Source organism: Stegodyphus dumicola, chromosome 3 (genome assembly GCF_044657685.1).
Source record: "Stegodyphus dumicola isolate Sdum_Otavi_A_Nest chromosome 3, ASM4465768v1".
Taxonomy (NCBI): domain Eukaryota; kingdom Metazoa; phylum Arthropoda; class Arachnida; order Araneae; family Eresidae; genus Stegodyphus; species Stegodyphus dumicola.
In genome coordinates this window covers 67,124,948-67,145,305 of record NC_140770.1, presented here as the reverse complement: position 1 = coordinate 67,145,305, position 20,358 = coordinate 67,124,948, and the positions used below count along the sequence as shown (strand labels likewise).

At 31.9% G+C, this 20,358-nt stretch overlaps 1 protein-coding gene across 3 annotated transcripts in view; it reads left to right on the top strand.

Annotated features, from left to right (window-relative positions):
* Positions 1-6,372: 6,372 nt before the first annotated feature.
* Positions 6,373-20,358, top strand: part of LOC118192723 (poly(A) polymerase type 3-like) — a 94,505-nt gene continuing 80,519 nt past the window's right edge. For 2 of the 3 annotated variants that reach the window (XM_085812964.1, XM_085812965.1), the window contains exons 1-4: positions 6,374-6,597; positions 18,830-19,027; positions 19,181-19,247; positions 19,322-19,403. In XM_085812964.1, the coding sequence (XP_085669090.1) occupies positions 6,590-6,597; positions 18,830-19,027; positions 19,181-19,247; positions 19,322-19,403 (355 nt within the window). In that variant the 5' untranslated portion in view covers positions 6,374-6,589. Of the gene's footprint in view, positions 6,598-18,829; positions 19,028-19,180; positions 19,248-19,321; positions 19,404-20,358 lie in introns of all 3 variants that reach the window. The other variant, XM_085812966.1, reaches the window with a different exon arrangement.

Genomic DNA, 20,358 nt, shown 5'->3' with positions numbered 1-20,358 from the left:
AAGAGATTTGTTATTAGAAAATTTGTGAAAAACCCACGTTTGAGTGCTATAAAAGTTTCTACAGAATTTAATGCAAAGTTTTCTACTTCAATTTCACCTGAAACTGTTTGATGAGTTCTCAGAGAAGCTGGATTACATGGGCCTTCTGCCCGTAAAAAATTTTTAGTGAGAAAAACAGAAAGCTTAGGCTTTCATTCGCAAACTCAATGATAAATACACCCGAAACGTACTGGAATAATATCCTATTTGCTGACGAAAGCAAATTTAACATTTTTGGTTCCGATGGTCGGATAACTGTATGGAGAAGAAAAAATGAGGAACTTCATTCTAAGAACTTAGCTGGAATAGTTAAGTATGGCGGTGGAGGTGTTATTCTGTGTGTGGAGGGGCATGGCAGCATTAGGACTAGGTAATTTGGTATTTATTGAGGGCATAATGTATCATTCTCTTTATTTAAATATTTTAAGAGACAATTTAAAACTATCGGCCCAAAATTTGGATATTGGAAACAACTTTATTTTTAATCAGGATAACGATCTTAAACATACAGCTCTTAATGTTCGCCTGTGGTGTCTCTGTATAATTGTCCACAGGTTTTGGAAACACGACATCAAAACGAAAAGCAAACTCAAAACAGTCATGATGGATGAACATTGATACAGAAATTACAAAAAAAATCCCAGACGTTTAAAAACTGTTGTGGATGCTAAAGGATACCCTACTAAATATTAATTTAACAAAAAATGAAAATATTTACTAATATGTCAAGATTTTTTTGAAGTGTACGAAGACTTTTGTGAGATAAAAATGTTTGCCATTTTTTTATTATTAATTTCTTAAAAATAAAGTTTCGCTATATTAAAAATATATATATATTTCATGTAATTTCGTTACAAATAGATTATAGATCTTATTAAATTATTCAGAAAGTTTACTTTTAATTAATGGATAGAGCCCTATTTCAATGAAAATCATAAGTATACGAACATTTTAGAGAGCCACTGTATAGTGTACAGTTTTCTTTTCTTTAAAACATCTTTGAATATTTTTTTTTTCAGTATGTCTATAAAACTTACTTGAGCTATGTTTTTCATGTGTTAATGAGATCTGTGTGTCTTTTAGGTTAACTATTTTCATAAAGGAATTAAAATAAAATGATATTCTTTTAACGTAATTCACATTTTACCATAAAAAAAAGAGAATTTTTAAAGTCTCATTTTGATAACAATATTAAAAATGTTGATAGAAACTTTAAAATTATTCCTATTTTTATTGGCAAGTATTAAATATTCTTCACAAAATTCCATTTCTCAGCACACACCATCATAATTAATTTATTCAATTTCCAAATAAAAATGAAATTCAGTATATCACAGAGTAAATACTAAAAATAGAACCACACGAAACACACGTGAACAATTCTTAACTGTTACTAATTTAATAAAAGAAAATACAAGTATAATGTTCTATGAATAAAAGAACAGTTACAGTAAAGAAAAATTTTTAAATATGCATTACATCTTAATTCTATATAATTATTCTTTTGTTTTTCACTTGCACTTGACATTAGTTGATGGCAACTGATTCAAGTAAAAAATATTGTTCCTTATAAAAAAATACACACATAAATGTTATATATAGAAAAATTTATGTACTCTTCTATTATCAGGACTGGATTCGGAAATGTATGTATGGGTGTATGCACTTTTATATGTGTGTTTATACACAAACATACATGCCATACGTACATATATACATGCATATATGAACGCATTCATCCATACACACATTTCTGAATTCGGCCCTGATAACAGAAGTGTACCAAATTTTGCCACATTTTGTTAAATGAATAGTGTAAGGTAGAATGGTTCTGGTTTATTTGATTACGGCAAAGCCCGTTTAGGCTATCTACCTAAGGGTATAGATGATGTCCTTGTGTAGTACTTTCCATTGAAAACTGGCACATATTCATATTACATGTGTATACTCAGCTATGAAATATGCACCAAGAAACTGAAATTGTCAACAGTAATTTAATATACTTTATTTTGTGTTACATACGAATGGTACATTGTTTTTGGACAAAGCTATATGAAGCATACACAATCAACCTCATTCAAATACTAAATATTTAAGTATTCTCTGATTATCCAACCCCTAGTTTCAGCATTTTATAAAAGTGGTAGATTTTTCTTTTTTTTATGCATTTTGGGAACAAATGCGACCAAAGGCAGCATACACAAATTGATTTACATATTTTATAATTAAACGTCATTTCACTGACAAATACTTTTTTATCATAATGAATTACAATATAATTCTTTAGTCTATGTACTTATAAGAAAGAAAGCATTGGATTTCTTTACAAATACAATGTTTTCTGTAAGAACAAAGAATAAAAAATTTGGGTACTTTTCAGTTTTGCTGGCGCAGGCGATAAAGTCGCCAGTGATGGTACAACCAATGCCAAATGGAATATCCTTGCTGGTAACCCTTTACATCTCATTTTCAAAAGAAGTCACAGCCATTTCTTATCAGATTGATTGTTCCTTTCAATACTGGCATACAATTACATAGAATTTTTACCAGATAGTTCAATTTTATGCCCTAAGGTGATTCGCGGGGGTTTGGTTTGGTTTATTAGATTACAGCAAAGCACTCGAGGGCTATCTGCCTTAAGGGAGGGATGCCTTTGTGGAGGACTTTATAAGGGAAACTGGTTCGTATACAAGTTACACATGGGGAAAACCACGAAAACACCCATGCAGCCGGCCTGTTTGCGGGATTCGAACCTCGGACCGAACTACCAGTGTTCAGCGACGTTACCGCTCGGCCGCTGGTGGCATTCGCAGGGGGTAATTATGTGAATTAGGATGCTATCATACCGCTCACCCGATGGCAAAAATATAGAAAAGGCAAAGTCAAAGGTTAAATTCATTAATTCTAATCAGAATGCACTAGCAAAGTAAAGCACTGTGGTTTTACATAATTTCTGATTAAGCTATTGAAATCGTACAAACTGAAATAATTCTTGCATTTAAACTTGTATTTCAAATTAAGATTTAACTTGAAATTACTGTAGATAATTACTGAGAGAATTAAATTTTTGTAGTGTACTTTACGTGAAATGAGATCACTTGGGGTCATGTGATGTGAACCAGCGAATGAGGATGTTTTACCATGAAAGCATAGTAAATTCTTAAATTAATGTCTTTTCGGAAATTTATTGGCTTTTTTACAAAATTTTAAATGACATTTAAATGTTTATACCTTTAAAATAAAAAATTCTTAGAACTAACATTTGTCTATATTTTTTATGTATATACTGTGTGTTGTCGTCAATAAAGTCTGCTTTGCGCTGGCGAAACGGAAAAGTACCAAATTTGCATTCTATGAAATTGTACTTTTTAAATGATAAAATTTTAAAATCTACTATCTGAATATTAGAATATGGTTGGAAAATTACCATAAAATTTGTTGTTTCTACCAAAACGCTTTTAATATTCTGCGATGAAATGGGATAGTTTTTATGAGAATTATATTATGGTACTGGAAATGGCTTCTTGTTTGCTTAAGAATTATAACCAAATAGTGAAGCTCTTACAACAAATTTTGTCTGATTAATATAATTTATGCCTTTTTTTAATGAAATGGCTGTTGTATATAATGATTGTAGTTGTTTAAGAGGTATGTTATATTTTCCCATGAAACCATTATGGCATACTAAAATTCATTTGAAAAGTTTAATTTATTTTTGGTTGTTGGGTATTATATTTCTATGCAAATACATTATGGTATATTGATGATTATCGTCAAACTCCTAATATTTTTACTCTACTTTTGACTATTTTTGGCTAACAAAAACTGATAACAATGTACGTTAGCCCCAATAATGGATGAGCACGATATCAAAACGTACTCATAAATTCTCGGTGGTTTCATATAACACTGAGAAATCCTTAATAAACCACTTTTATCTGTCGATTATCGAAGCAAATAAATAGTTCCTCCCAAATTTCCACAAGTTTCAACATATAATTTTTCAAAGTTTTTTATATGCTATATCAGTATAGTTTCTGTTGATCATGTAACTCAAAAAGAAATATCTGTTTCTCAAAATATATGTCAGAATAATTTTTGTAAGGACAATATTTCCATCAAACTTCTTGACTGACAGGAAAGTGTGTAGATAATGTGTGAAGTTATTATAGCATAGGGAAAGACATGACACACATTTTACAACAAATCTGATTTTTTTTTGTGTATGTGTCTTTGGTTACTCTAAATGCTATGATTTATTTAGGAAATTTAAATAATTCTTTAGCATAATGTAATTTATATCATCTATGTTGCTACAATTATGTTTCAATACAAGACCATCATGTCAGTGTATGATTTCTTAAGTGTAGTCTTGGTTTCTAATCTTTGTGTAATATAATACGGAGAAGCTCGTACTGTGAATTTTGATATATATAATTTATTCTTGTATTAGATTGGAATGGACTCGGTGTTTTCATTTAGGATGTTTCATATTCAAAGAGTTAGTTCAGTGTTTCATATTCAAAGATGGTGAAGTTCATACAATGTAATTAATTAATAGACTTATCACACAGACTTTTTTAATAGACTTATTCTTAAATTTTTGGTTCAGACACAATGTTAATAATTAAAAACAGCATTAGAAAAGCAAAACTGGTTAAAAGAAAACTTCAGTTATTTTTAAAATTGACATTTTATATTTAAATGCTTTTGTTAATATAAAAACAACAATAAACACATTTCTAAATAATAAGGTTATTAAGAATCCTTAAGAAAATTTGGAACATTTATAAAGGTTTGCAAGGTGGAAACATAATCGATTTTATTATAAATTACATGGTTTTGACATGTTTTGAGTATGCTCTTGCTGGATTGGTAGGAGCTTGGTGATTCTGTTATGAACAAATCTTAACAGATAAAGATATAACATGTGAATATAGAATCTAAAGGAAAGGTAAGGTTAGATTAGGGTCTTTGAATATGACTAAGCACATTGGTTATCAGCCTGAAGAAGAATGCCTTTATGAAGAACTTTATAGGGGAAACTAGTTCGTATTTGCAAAAGAAAAAAAAATGCACTGCTTGTTCACCCGGATTTGAGCTGAGATTGAACTACCAGTTTTGACCACTCGTAGGACAAATCTAAAGAAAATGCTTGTAATATTATGTAATCAAAAGTTAACTACATGTTATATGGCAGGATTGCTTTCTCAAGTACTGAGGTAGGTAATACTTAATCTGCTTTTTTTTTCTGAAATGTTTGGTCATGGTATTATTCATTGCATGTATTTTCTATACATACAGAATATTAATAGTTCTATAACAAGTGCTTTGCTTGTCATTTTTAAGTGCTTTGCTTGTTGATATTCCCAAAATTGCATCTGATGATTAGTGCTATCATGCGTATAATAAATACAATAGATGCATATAATAGATCAATATATTTTTAGTATACATATAATGATTCAATATCATTTTTATGGGGAAAAAGACACTTTTGACTGCACAGATTTTCTCAAAATCCCAAGTAAAACACATATGAAATCATTTGTTTACAATCAGTGAACCTTAAAATCAGCTACCTATCACAATACAATAAAACAGCGACACAATTTCCCACAACAGCCAGCAGTTCCTCCTTTACATGAACAAGAATTTTTTTTTAGAAATTTTATTTGTCCTTTTTGAACAATGAAATGTTCTTCGATTTCATGCGATCAAGACGCTATAGAACTTATCCTTAAATAGAATGCCAAAACTTGTACATTGGATTTCAAGTAAAATTCCGTGCATTACCAAATGAACAGCTTTTTAAAATTCTTTCTGCTTCAGTAATACAGCGAGAATTTACGCCTCCTTGAACAAAATCAAACATTTCGGAAGAGCTAAGCAACTCCATTTTTGAATGTACGAAGTCAGATCACAAATCAAAATACCGAATTTTATACGCTATACTAATGTGTGAAAGCGCCATCTGTAGGTGAATTGAATCGCGGATAGTTTTTGCTTTCTCGTTCGATATTTTTCGAACCAAGAATGCGATGGAAGCATAACTCAGGTTCCTTGCAAGCTCGTGATTTACACTGGTGTACACAACAAAACGTGTGGTTTGTACTTCTTTCTAAGTTATGCATATGCCCACAACAATAAAAAATAAAACGTTTAATTACTTTTGGATCACAACACGCTTCATAAACTAAGCATTGTCAAACCTAAATACCGATTTTTAATGTTTCCACCTTTTAGCCACTAGATGGCGTATCAGAGCGCTGAAATCGCGGATACTTGCCTTGTATGAAACATAAATTTTATATCTGGCATCACGCTGAAGAAGGATAACAATTGCGTTCACTTAGTTCAGTACCCTCGCCATGTTCCTTGTTATAGTAATGTCATTTTAAATTTTTTGGATTTTGTGTGTTATTCATATTATTTATAGTTTAAGTTCAAAAACTGGTGCTCATTATTATTTTTCGGTATTATTACAAGAGGGGAAGATCTGTCATCTATAGTACAAAATTTTACGCATAGCTAATAGTTTGTATAAATTATGACGAGGTAAGTAATATAATGATCAAACTAATCTGTTTTTTTATGTTACTCTGTATTATAATTTTGTAACGAAACTATTTATAATATATATTTGTTGAAAGTTTCTGTCAGGTATATAAAATCTTCCGGGTTTGTAATGAATGCAGACCGTATTTAAAATAAATTTTCCAAAGAGCAAGTACCTTACAAAACATCAAAATGGCAGGTGTTTTTATATTAAAATAATAATGTTTATGATATAAATCAGCAGTGAGGAAGAAGTTTATAGTATGAACGTTATTCTTCCAGTAGTTTACGCTTAATAAACAGAATTCATATTGTGAACATTATTTATCTATTGGTTATTTTGGAGAATTCACAGAACCGTTATCCTTTCTTTCTATAATGTGTAAAATCTAACGGAATTCCCCCCTCCTTTGTGCTTGCACATTTTGCTCTAATTTTGAAGTACATAACTGTCTTAAAATTAATAATTATTTTTACATTAGAGGTTAAACGTAACATTATTAGCTCATTAGCAGTAAAGTTTCTAACTCGGTCCCAATTCTTTTAAATTTTTTATAAGTATTTTATTGTTTTGATGTAATTTTGTATAAATGTTGTTAGTTTCCTATTTTTGACAGAACCGTCGTGTTTAACATTAATAAAATATATTAATCAGTGATGGAAATGATCAATGTTTGATCATTTCATTTTTTCCCCTGGGTATTTTTTATTATTTTTTATTCAGGTGTTTTTAATGTAACAGAAAAAATTTCAAGGAGCAACATCATATGGAAATACTAACTAGTAATTTTTAAGGAGGGTAACAATATGTTTTGATATCATTAAGCCATTTTGAAGTGGCTATACTTTGTGTTATTTCATAATAGTGTATGAAAAATGCACAATCTGGTTTGAATGTAATTCTTATATGCGTATAATTCTTCAGTTTCCATGAATTGAAACAAAATTTTGACATTGTTTATATCTGTCAAAATGTGTTTTATGAAACAGTTTCTGATAAGAAGTGAAAGGTTTTCACTTTTTCCCTGCGGTGTAATTATATATATGTTATGAATAATTAATATACGCCGAAGCGCGCAATGAATTGGAAGTTGATCTGTCAGCACTATCCTTATCTTCAGGGCAGATGTTTTTATTTTATTTGGCTTATAGTTTCTTACTAAATGTAGTATTTCATCTCAATGTACTCCATCTTTGATATGATTTAAATCAAATTCCTCGTCATTATAATTCGCTTCCGATAGTGAAGAAAGTGACATGGAGGTTATTGAAAACGAAAAAATTTCGATCGACAGTCGGTATTCTCGACACAGCAATTATAGGACTTGAACAGCGGAACTTTGTAACTGAAGAAGAAATTATGTCTGTTTATAGAACTAAAGAGAAAGTATTATCACATAAAACAAAGCAACTTAACTTACATTGAAAGAAATGTTTATTAAGGTAAAGAAATAAATATTAAGCTTTTTTTTTTTTTTGTAAATAGATCATAATTGTTCTTTATTTCATAATTTTGCTGTGGGTATCATAAATTACAGTTTCATATTTTTAATTTTATAATTTCTGCATGTCATCTTACCAGATTTAAACTGATGATCGATAATCCGGAATCGCCGAAGTCCCGACGAGTCCGGATTAATGACTTTTGACTGTATTTTATTAAGTAAAAAGAAAAATTTCAAAATTCATAAGTTCTTTGAAGTATATAATATTATAATAGTTGTGGGTCTTTCTGCATGTTTTTTAATGTGCTGTGTTCATAATTATGCTCATTTCAGAAACAGTACACGCCATGTGCTCTTCGAAGCAGCGAATTTAGGGAAGCACTTCTGCAGAAAACCTGGTAAATATAAACATTGCCAAAAATGGCGGCTGTACTCTTATATGCACCCTAATTTCACCGAATGTGCCGATTTTAAACTTGCTATTATTTTGCTGTGGGTATCATTATTTGAGTATGTCTGAGGTGGGTAAGAGGATGAATGTTGATTAACTGCAGATGAGCTAAAGCGACTAAAAATTTAATTGAATTGCTTACATGGAGGAGGTGGCAGAAAGCATAATCATATACACGTGAAAAAAAGGTTTGGTAAAAAATTGACGTTTCATTTATATATTCCTTTCTGTGTGTTAAATTTTGTTAAAACATTTTGTGGTGAATCTTCGGATTACGGTAACTTGGCGACCAACCTTGCTACAACAACCTGCTAGTTTTTTTTTTTTTTTTGGACGCCATTTTGTTTTTTATGAAGTAAAGGCATATTTTTTTTTACTCAACATTTTTTCCTACGATCTGCTAGCCGAATTACGCTTATGTTAGAACTTTTATGGAACAAAAGTGCTTAATCATGACTAAGATTAGGTGCGAAGTTGGTAGAAAGCGCATAATCGCCCACTTCTTACCGCGTTTTTAAGAATTGCACATATATGGTATCCATGTGCACGTCAACATATTTTTACTTAAAAAAAAAAATCCTAGAATTGCACAAAAATGGTATTACGCACACTCTTGACTTTATCCATGTACACATCGACCTATTTTCACTTAAAAAGTCAAAGAAAATTGACAAAAATCCAATTCTTCTTACTGTTGTAAAAAGTGCCAAATAAGTGGGTGATTTTGCACTTTAGCAGCGGAATTCTTTCTAAGTACTTATTAGCTAAAATCACGATCAGAATTTTCCGCAAAATGTCACATTACATGTCTCAGGATTTCTCGTTTCTCTAAGACAAAATAATCTGCGATTCGAACTGTGTACTTCTCAGATTATTGCTAAAGTCCTAGCTATTAACCTTTATCACCTTACCAAAATGTCACCAAACTATCTGTTACCAAATTCCAAAGATTAGCCCATTTGTTGTTTAATGTTTTTATGTTAGGAAATATGTATTTTTGGTTATTTATGACTTGGTTTTATTACTCTGTTTGTATATTTTTGGTTATTTGTTCGTCTCTGTGTGTTAAGACAGCAGCAAATTTTTTCGGTACTATTCCTTTTTGAGGAGCGAAAATGTATGCGCAAAAGCGCCAAATCTAGCAATCGCGCCCATCTAACTGCGCGCCAAATCTAGAGCGTACACGCTGATTTCAGATTGCGTAATCAAGTTGCCGTAATACGAAGATTCACCAAAAAATGTTTTAACAAAATTTAACACACAGAAAGGAATATATAAATGAAACGTCAATTTTTTACCAAACCTTGTTTTCACATGTATATGATTATGCTTCCTGCCACCTCCTCCATGTAAGCAATTCAATTAAATTTTTGGTCACTTTGGCTCATCTGCAGTTAATCAACATTCATCCTCTTTTACCCACCTCAGACATACTCAAATGATGATACCCACAGCAAAATAATAGCAAGTTTAAAATCGGCACATTCGGTGAAATTAGGGCACATATAAGAGTAAAGCCGCCATTTTTGGCAATGTTTATATTTACCAGGTTTTTTGCAGAAGTGCTTCCCTAAATTCGCTGCTTCGAAGAGTACATGGCGTGTACTGTTTCTGAAGTGAGCATAATTATGAACACAGCACATTAAAAAACACACAGAAAGACCCACAACTATTATAATATTATATACTTCAAAGAACTTATGAATTTTGAAATTTTTCTTTTTACTTAGTAAAATACAGTCAAAGTCGTTAATCCGGACTCGTCGGGACTACAGCGATTCCAGATTATCGATCATCAGTTTAAATCTGGGAAGATGACATGCAGAAATTATAAAATTAAAAATATGAAACCGTAATTTATGATACCGACAGCAAAATTATGAAATAAAGAACAATTATGATCTAGTTACAAAAAAAAGCTTAATATTTATTTCTTTACTTTATTAAACATTTCTTTCAATGTAAGTTGTTTAAGTTGTTTCTATATTTCTTAAGACGACATTGAAATACTAGTTTAATTTTTAAATCCTTTTTTGATATTCTATAGATTTAACAATTTGGGAATTGTCCATGACGAAAAGTCTGCAGTAGAATTTTCGGTAAAGTGTAGAATCACCCACTGCTTGACGCGTTTTTACGAATTGCATATACTCTGTATTCATGTACACATCAACCTCTTTTCACTTAAAACGTAAAATAAAATTGACAGAAATCCAATTCTTTTTACGCTTGTAAAAAGCGGCAAACACATAAGTGGGCGATTCTGCACTTTACCGAGAATTTTTTCAAAGAAAAGGCCTCATTCATTATAGAAAAACATCGCTTCACACAATGAACTGGAAGTTGATCTGGCAGCACTATCCTCATCTTCAGGGCAGATGTTTTTATTTTATTCGGCTTATAATTCCTTAGTAAATGTAGTGTTTCATCTCGATGCACTCGGATATGATTTAAATGAATTTCCTCGTCATTATAAATGTCACGAATAAGCATGAAATAGTTTTATGGTTGCAATTTTCTAATTTCGACTATGCGTAATATATGCTTTACGCATGCGCGCAGTGAAAGAAATCTTTAATAAAGTAAACAAATAGATATTAAGTTTTTTTTGTAAATTTTGATACCCTTTAAATCACAATTGCTCTGTATTTCATAAATTACGATTTCATATTTTTAATTGTATAATTTCTGCATGCCATCTTACCAGATTTGAACTGATGATCTATGTATAATCTGGAATCGCCGAAGTTCCGAGGAGTCCGGATTAAAGACTTTTGACTGTAGTACCATTTTTTCTGGTTAACATGATAATTTTAACTTTGTTTTAGCTTCCTGATTTTGTTTAAGTGAAAAGAGATCGATATGTGCATAGACAAAGTTAAGGCAGTGCACAATGCCTAGTTTGTGAAATTCTCTGATTTTTTTTTTTTTTTAAAGTTAAAATAGGTCGGTGCGTACATGAACACAGAGTTTGTGTAAATCTTTGACCTTCTTGTTTTGGTTTTTGTGTAGCGGGAGGAAGGATCGGCACCATCTTGAAGTTGGTGCCAATCTTTCCTGGTTCCAATCTTGGCGTTAAAAAAAAAAAAAGATGATTCGCCAAGGGGTACTGTAGAGTAAATGTTAACCACCTTTCAGATGAAGGCTTTGGACACTTATCGGTAAATTATAGTCTGCAATTTAAGGACCCGTATACAGGTGCCAACATTAATAAAATAGAGGGAATGTGGAGTGCAGTTAAGCCAAGAGAAAATTGAAGCCAGGAGGTTTAGCCAGGAGAAAATTGAAGGATGGCTTCGACTATTATTTGGCCGAATATGTGTGGCACAAGAAGGCTTGTGGGGGGTATCTATTTATGGCTTTCTTGGATGCTATTATACGTATTTATCCGCCATTAACAGTGCATGAGCCGAAGTGGCCAAAAATTTAATTGAATAGGTTACAGGGAGCATGGAGGAGATCGTAGTGGAAAGCATGAACATATGCACGTGAAAAAAAGATATGCTAAAAAATTGATCTATTTTTAAATCAGCATGAATCTGTTTTCCATATTCTCTCAGGAGCAGTCCTGAATTTGGTCCATTACTCCATTGCCGGAACCACTCGTACAAGACAGCATCGAGGTTTGCCGATTTCGCCTCGTGCAAAGATTTCTGGTTTCAAATTCCAGTGTTAAAATCACTGCTGCTGTAAAATTTCAACAGCTTTTCTTTATTTTTCCGTATATCATACACCGTTTGTGTAGCAATTCCATACGCTTTTGCTATAAACCGAGGAGTAGTACCTGCCCCCAACTTTTTGCAAAATTTCCACTTTTTGCATTACCGTCTGTGCAACATGTATACGTTTTTCAACGTTGCAATCAGTAAAATCATGAACGCGTTTCTCTGTCATTGTGTCAAAAGTGCTGAAATTTAAAATATTTTTAATTTATCCACAGAATATCTGGATAAAAAAACAAAGCAGCAGCATTAAACAATCTTGTGAAATAACAAAGCTCAGAAAATGCAACGTAAATCGTGAACTTGAAAGAAAAGTTGAGTGAATCATCTGCTTTTTTACCTCAATGCAGATTGGATGGGAAAAAGCTTTTATCATGATGTCAGTAATTTGGTATTCTTGTTATGACTCATTTTTATTCCGTAATTATTTTTCTTCGGTATTTCGTTCTCCATGTAGCGGTTCCCGGAACCTATAAATTAAATGTTTTGAGAGGCAACACGATTTCAGAAGCTGTCATATTTCAGGTCAGCAGATTTTCAGTATTTGCCTGTACTAAGATTTATAATCTGTCATAACATTTATAACAGAAATCAATTTCAATAATAATACTAACATTTACTTAACTTTTTTAATAATACTAACTTATGTACACTTAGCATCATGCTTTTCTACCAACCTAAGTTATGTTAAATTAACTTATAAGGTATTTCTCCCGCCTTCCTAGCGTGGTGTAGTGGTTAGCACACTGAGCCGTTATTTCAGAGGTCCGTGGTTTGATTCCCGGCGAAGGTGGTTGTTAATTTTTCAATCTCTCTTGCTTCCGAGAAAATCCTAATGTCTCTGCAGTGGCGCCCGAACTGAAAGGGTTGTGGATGATGACTCTCCACACCCAGGATTTGGCGATTGGGTCCCCTAAAAACCCCAGTCGCCCTTTAAAAGGGAGAATATATAAGGTATTGATTCCTAGCGTGCCTTCGTGATGTAGTGGTCAGCACACTGAGCAGTATTTCAGGGGTCCGTGGTTCGATTCCCGGCGAAGGCGGTTGCTAATTTTTCAATCTCTTGCTTCCGAGAAAATCCTTATGACTCTACAAATGTTTAACCAGCTGATTTTTGCTTGCTATGTGCTTAATACTGTGCTTTTATGCTAACTGAATTTAATTGTGCTAATTATCATGTTTAACAAGCTGAATTTAACTTTCATGTGCTTAATATGTTTAATCAGCCAATTTTTAGCTAGATTTAACTTATGTGTGCTTAGTAAGATGTTGTAGAATAAATATCGTATTTAAAATGCTGAATTTTTTTATATATGCTTTACATCATATTTTATTTCTAAACCGTAACCACAGATTACTAAAACTGTTACCATTGGTGAGTGTTGTGTTTAAAAAGGCACTATCACCAACAGGTTCTTCACAGAAGTAAATCCAGAATTCGTAAAAAAAGGGTGGAGTAATATTAATATGCAAGTAATATAGTACATTATTGCAGTAATGTATTCTGGTTACTCAGTCTACCCCTTTTTTGAGAGCAACTATGTGCATTTAGATCATTATACAAGGTGTTTCTATTAATTTCCAGGACTGCTCTAATAACACCAGAACAGATGATGTGAAAAACGTAACATTTTAATATGTTTCGGAGTAATCCCCATGTGCCGTAATACACTTCTGTGCTCGGCTGTATAAGTTGCGGAAACAACTTTTAAAGTCCTCTTTCGGAAGGCACTTCAGTGTCGACGTCACATTGCATAACAACTCCCAACGCCGTTGCATAACAACATTGTGTTACCAGTGAAGAAGTTTTTGGCAAAGCATGAGGTCGTGGAGTTGCAGTCATCTGCTCCTGGCATGACTTAGCCCCCGCAGACTTCTTTTTGTTTCCGAAACCCAAAACTGTGATTAAAGGAACACGCTTTGTGGATGTTGAAGACATCAAGAACGTGACATTGTCTTTGAAGAGCCTTCCGAACGAGAACTTTAAAAGTTGTTTTCGCAACTTATACAGCTGAGCACAGAAGTGTATTACGGCAGATGGGGATTACTTCGAAACATATTAAAAGGTTACGTTTTTCACGTAATCTGTTCTGATGTTATTAGAGCAGTGCTGGAAATTGCCACACCTTGTATATCGTAACTGAGTATATTGACCAATTATTAACATGATATAAATTATATATCATGTTGAGTCATGAGAGTAAAATGTTAGGAAATGTCCAAAGGGGTATGGGGATATATTCTTCTTTTGAAACATATTAAATGAGAAAAATTTTGAAATAAGATGTTCTGTATAAATTGAAGCTAGTAGAATAATTTTCTTATGCAGATCTGGACTCATCGGAATTTCAGCATTTCAGATTTTTACAGTATTAGATTATCAGTTTAAATCTAGCAAGATGACATATGTAAAAACTATAAAATTAAAAATATGAAATAGTGGTTTAGGAAATAATGAAGCAGTTATGACTTAAAGGGAATAAAATTTACAAGAAAAAGCTCAATATGCAAATATGCTGAATATTGTTTGCTTTATTAAACATTTGATTAAATCTAAGTTGCTTTGTTTTTTGTGGTAATACTTTGTCTTTAATTTTAATCTTGTTCAGTTACAGTTTCATTCTTCTTACCTTTTGATCACCAAGATGATTTCCACTGAATTGTTAATCGAAATTTTTCCCTTCTCAGCAGCCTCTTTGTCACTTTCTTCTTTAACGTCTGCTTTATTTTCAGGATTTAGAACCATGCTACATATTTATTATATATTTATTATGCTACATATTTTAGAACCATGCTACGTATTTTGTACGTGTTAGTTGTCGTATGTTCAGGGCATTATCATAACAATGAAAATCTTCTGTTAATCTTAATTTGTCTATCTTAATTTTTTAAAGGAAAAAATCACAAAAGTAATGATTACTCAAAAAGCTATGTGTAGAATTTAATGAAACTGACCCACAGTATACAACATGTAGTAAGTTATAAAATAACATGAAAAGAAATTACCAGACAATTATGGGGTCATAGAAATTAGCATATGTATAAAATGAATAAACCAGATGTGTCAGTTTGGTATAAGAAAATTACCTTCAATATGGAGTATAATCTCCTCCAAATAATGCATCATGAAAAGAACTCAGCATATTTACTATTTTCTTACCATTCCACAATGAAAGAAGCAACAGCATTAATCATGTTCGGCTGTGAAGAAACAATAGTACTTCCTTATAATGATATAAATCGGTAGCACCATTAGGTGCAAAACAAACTGTAAATATTACAATATTCTCAGCCATATGGAAAAAAAGCAGGATCCATATTGAAAATAAAGAGAAATAAACATGCACGTGCTATTCTCAAGTATTACAAGATGGATTTTGTATCTTGCAGAAATTGCGAGGGGGAAGGTGGTATGCGGAGGGTTAAGGCTTATCCACGACTGGTGCTAAGCATTTTGTGGCTCAGTGTAGTCTGTGTGTCCTAAATTCTGCTGCTTGGTGCCTTCCTAAATTTAAAAAAAAAAATTCTCACCTCAAGATTTTTCTTCCCAGTACCTTTCCTGAATTCTAAAGATTTTGCCATCCCTTGATTTTGATGCTGAGTGCTTCTCTAAGGTCTAAAAATTTTGCTTTTCTTAAATTCTACCACTGGTCCTATACTTATCTGAATAAGTAATTGATAATTCCCAATTCAGATTGCTCTTAATGTAATCTTTTGCTTTGAGTTGTCATTTACGAAATTAATTTGTTACATATGGAAATAAATTTTTGTTAATTTCTTGTTAATACATAGCATTGGGCAGTGCAGTTAGCTGAAGTCTGTAATCATCACCAAGCGTGATGCCAGCATAAAAGGGGTTACCCTGCTCTTTGGTATTCAGTTACTAATACATTAAAAAGAAAGAAATAAATTTTTAGACATCCCTGCATGAGTCTTTCCTCAAGTTGCTATGTGGTGATGAAAGAAAAATATATATATATTTTTATATGAATATTTGCCAACTTGATGTCAGGGACATAAATTATTCTGTAAATGTAAAATCAGGGATGTTTCAATATTGAATGTTTTGGTTTGAGATAGATACCAAGCAGAAAGATAGCTACAGAGCCAAATTATTGATTATACAGATCTAGGCTAATAAATTGTTTCTTCACTATTGAGGTATTTTTTTAGTGCCAAAGTGAAATTGAGAATCTGAACTCTCCACTTTTATTATGAAAAAATATCAAAAGGCATGCATAAATAGCATACAAAATGTTTTTGGTTAATCTTTGGATTATGGTAACTTGGCAATTTTTTGGCGAAAATTTGGCGACCAACTCTGCTACAGCAACCCTCTATTTTTTTTTTCGCCGCCATTTTGTGTTCATGAAGTAAAGACATGTTTCTTTTCTTTTTATTTACTGAACACTTTTTCCAACAATCTGCTATCCGAATTACACTTATGCTAGAAATTTTATGGATCAAAACTACTTAATCATGACAAATATTAACTGCAAAATTGGGGAAAAGTGCAGAATCGCAAACTCCTTGCCGCGTTTTTCAGAATCGCACATACACATAAACCATGTACACATCGACTTATATTTACTTAAAAAAAAAAAATCCCAGAATTGCACAAAAATGGCATTGCACACACTCTTAACTTTATCCATCTACACTGCTATTTTCTCATAAATTGCAAAAATTTGCACGAAAATGCAAGAAACTTTTGTGAATCTTTAAACTCGGTAAAAAGCACATATATGAAATTACCTGATCGCGAAAACGTATAACCCTTTCCAAGGATGAACATTTCCATGTATAAAATAAATAAAATATCCAAAAACTTTTACCTCTAAATTATCTATTATATTATAAACGTCACCAACGAATTTATACCACAAACATTAAAAATGGTTACAAATACTTAGTGTCAAATATTTAAATTATTTCCATGCACGTTTACTTCAATTGAAACGTATACCAAATTGCTACAAACATAAAATTCACGAAATAACTATCATTTAATTAAAATATCACTAAACCATGTACACATCGACTTATTTTTACTTAAAAAAAAATTCCAGAATTGCATAAAAATGGCATTGCGCACACTCTTCACTATATCCATGTACACTGCTTTTTTCTCATAAATTAGAAAAATTTCACGAAAATGCACGAAAATTTTGTGAATATTTAAATCTGGTAAAAAGGACATATATGAAATTACCTGATCGCGAAAAAGTATATACCCTTTCCAAGGATGAACATTTGCACGTATAAAATAAATAAAATATCCAAAAACTTTTACCTCTAAATTATCTATTATAAACGTCGCCAACAAATTCATAACGCAAACATTAAAAATGGTTGCAAATACTTAGTGTCAAATACTTAAATTATTGCCATGCACGTTTACTTCCACTGAAATGTATACCAAATTCGTACAAACATATAATTCGCAAAATAACTATAATTTAATTAAAATATAATTAAATTAAAAAAAACTACTTAAAATATAAATAAGCACATACATTAAATTAATAAAAATTAGCTTACAATCCTAATTACTTTAAACTAAATCATTGCTAATAACAATTTTCCAATAATACCATATTATTTTATTTACTCCTTACATTTAGAACAATGCATAAAAATAATATCCTCAAATAATTAAGAATACTAACTTACCTAATCTTCTTCAGAATCTTGATTACGTGGCGGATAAGCTTTTCTAATCGATTCAATTAAATTATTGAATGATTTTTTCTGCGAATTTTTTTTCCATACTTCTCCTCTGCTAAATAAAAAGCAAAATTCTCTTTATCATAATGCTTCGGAATGCTGCTTTTTATAGCACTCCACGTGCCCTCTATTGTATTCGTATGTGTGCCTGTTTCAGGATCTTTAAAATGATACTTATGGTTCACAGCAAGATGTTGAAAACCTTCATCTTCCAAACATGCATATGATTTCCAGCAATCAGATATGATTATTGTACCAGGTAGAATATACTGTTTAATAAAACTTAATAAGCAATCTTTACTTCTATCTCGCACAACCTTAGAAAACTCTTATTACTATCCCTTTCAATCCCACTAAATACCCATTTCGAATTCACTTTAGATAGCGCCATGGGATCCAAAAATTAACCAACACTGTTTCACACAACACAGAATGAAGCTAAATACAAAATTTCCAGATTTTTTCCAGATTTCCCCCCTTTTCTGATTAAAGAACTGTAATTCGTCCATTAATGTCACATGACATATCTCATGATCTCTCATTTCCCTCACACAAAATAATGCGTAATCGGAACTGAGTACTTCTCACATTATTCCCAAAGTCCTACGTAGTAACCTTTATCTTATCGCCTCCAAAATGTCGCCAAGCTACCTGTTACCATATTCCAAAGATTAGCGATTTTTTTTTTTTTAAATGAAAAGTTTGCAGATTTTAGATCAGTGTTTGGATTTCAGACTGTATCATGTATTTATATGCACTCTTCTCTGTGGGTATCTGAAGTGTGGGAGTTCTTTGGGTTTTTGTCAGGAACGTTTTAGGCTGTTATGTTTGAAAAGTTCATTTGATGATGCAAACTTTATTGAAATATGTGCTTTTAAACTTTCTAGTGCATTTTTCCAAAACATGAAGATGGGTAGTAATGCTGTAAATAATACTAGCAATCAAGCCACAACCAAGATGCTTGGTGTCACTTCTCCTATTAGTACTGCCATGCCCAGGCCGGAAGATATCCAGAAAACCAAGGAACTGGAAGAAGTGCTGAGGCAATATGGTCTTTTTGAATCTGATGAAGAATTGGCTCATAGGTAATGTGTGATGCCATTACTGCAGATTTTTGTATTAGTTTCAGTGATGTAATTGTATTGCCCACATTTTATATAATTTTGCATTCAGAGCAAGTTTTGTTTAAAAAAACAGTGTATGTGTAATTTGGTTTTAATATCTGCAAATTTTTATAGAATGGAAGTTCTTAGTAAAATAAATGAATTGGTCAAGCTATGGATACGGGACATAAGCGTAAAAAAGGTATGGAGCATTTTTAAAATTATCTTTTGTTATTTCTAAAAGGAAATGTAGTAATGTTAAACATTTATTTTCAGAACATGCCACCAAATGTAGCTGAAACTGTTGGTGGGAAAATATACACATTTGGCTCTTATAGGTTAGGAGTTCACACTAAAGGTAAGTGTTTAAATTTTCATTTTTTAAATTGATAAAAGAATAAAGTACATTATTTCTTATTTCTTGTAATGGAAGTTAGTGTCCTTTGATATGTGCAAATTCAAACTTTTGCTCAGTTTAAAATCAGGAGACTAGAAAGAAAAATATTTAATTGTATATGATGGACAGTTTTTTTCCATGCTGTTACAAAGCTGTCAAATTGCCTGATTTTACTGGGAGATTTTCCTGGTCATCTAGCAGATCATAAGTATTCAAAACTTTATGGCAATGCAACCTTATAAAAATGCAAACGGCACCCCTACCCCCACCAAAAAGTTTTTTTTTTTTTTTTTAATATTCCAGTCAGAGCATTGACCATTAATTACGTACATTTTAGGATTTCTATCCACTTTGCAACCCAACTGTAAATTTTCGAGAGTCTGAATGGTGTCACGACCCATACTTTGAATACCAGTGTCGTAGTTCATCTTATCTTCTGGTAGAGCGCTGAATTTCCCGGCTTTTAAATTTTAGTTTTTTCTGTGGAAAATACCTGTCAGGTATTCATGAAACTTAACTTGTACAAATTCTATTCCTTTAGGAATGTTCTAACTAAAATTCCCTGAAGGAATAGACTGATGTTCGCTTTTCCCACGGCGGGGGGAAAATACAGTTGAAACAGAACGAAATGATGATAAGGGAAGATGTATAGATCCGGCACTGTGCCATGTATGATATTTCATATTTGTTTTAATCATGTTTGTTACTGTTAACAATAAATAATCAAAAGACAACTACTGTGAATTAAATGGCTCAACTCTTCAGAACAAAGACACCACAAGGGATTATCAGCGCAATGCTTCTTACTGATTTTTATTTGATCTGAATTGTCTTATTACTGTAGGCGTTGGTAGAAATTTTTGTGAGGATTCGAAAAGTGTTTAATCAGTTAATTTTTGTATTTAATTTTGTTTTA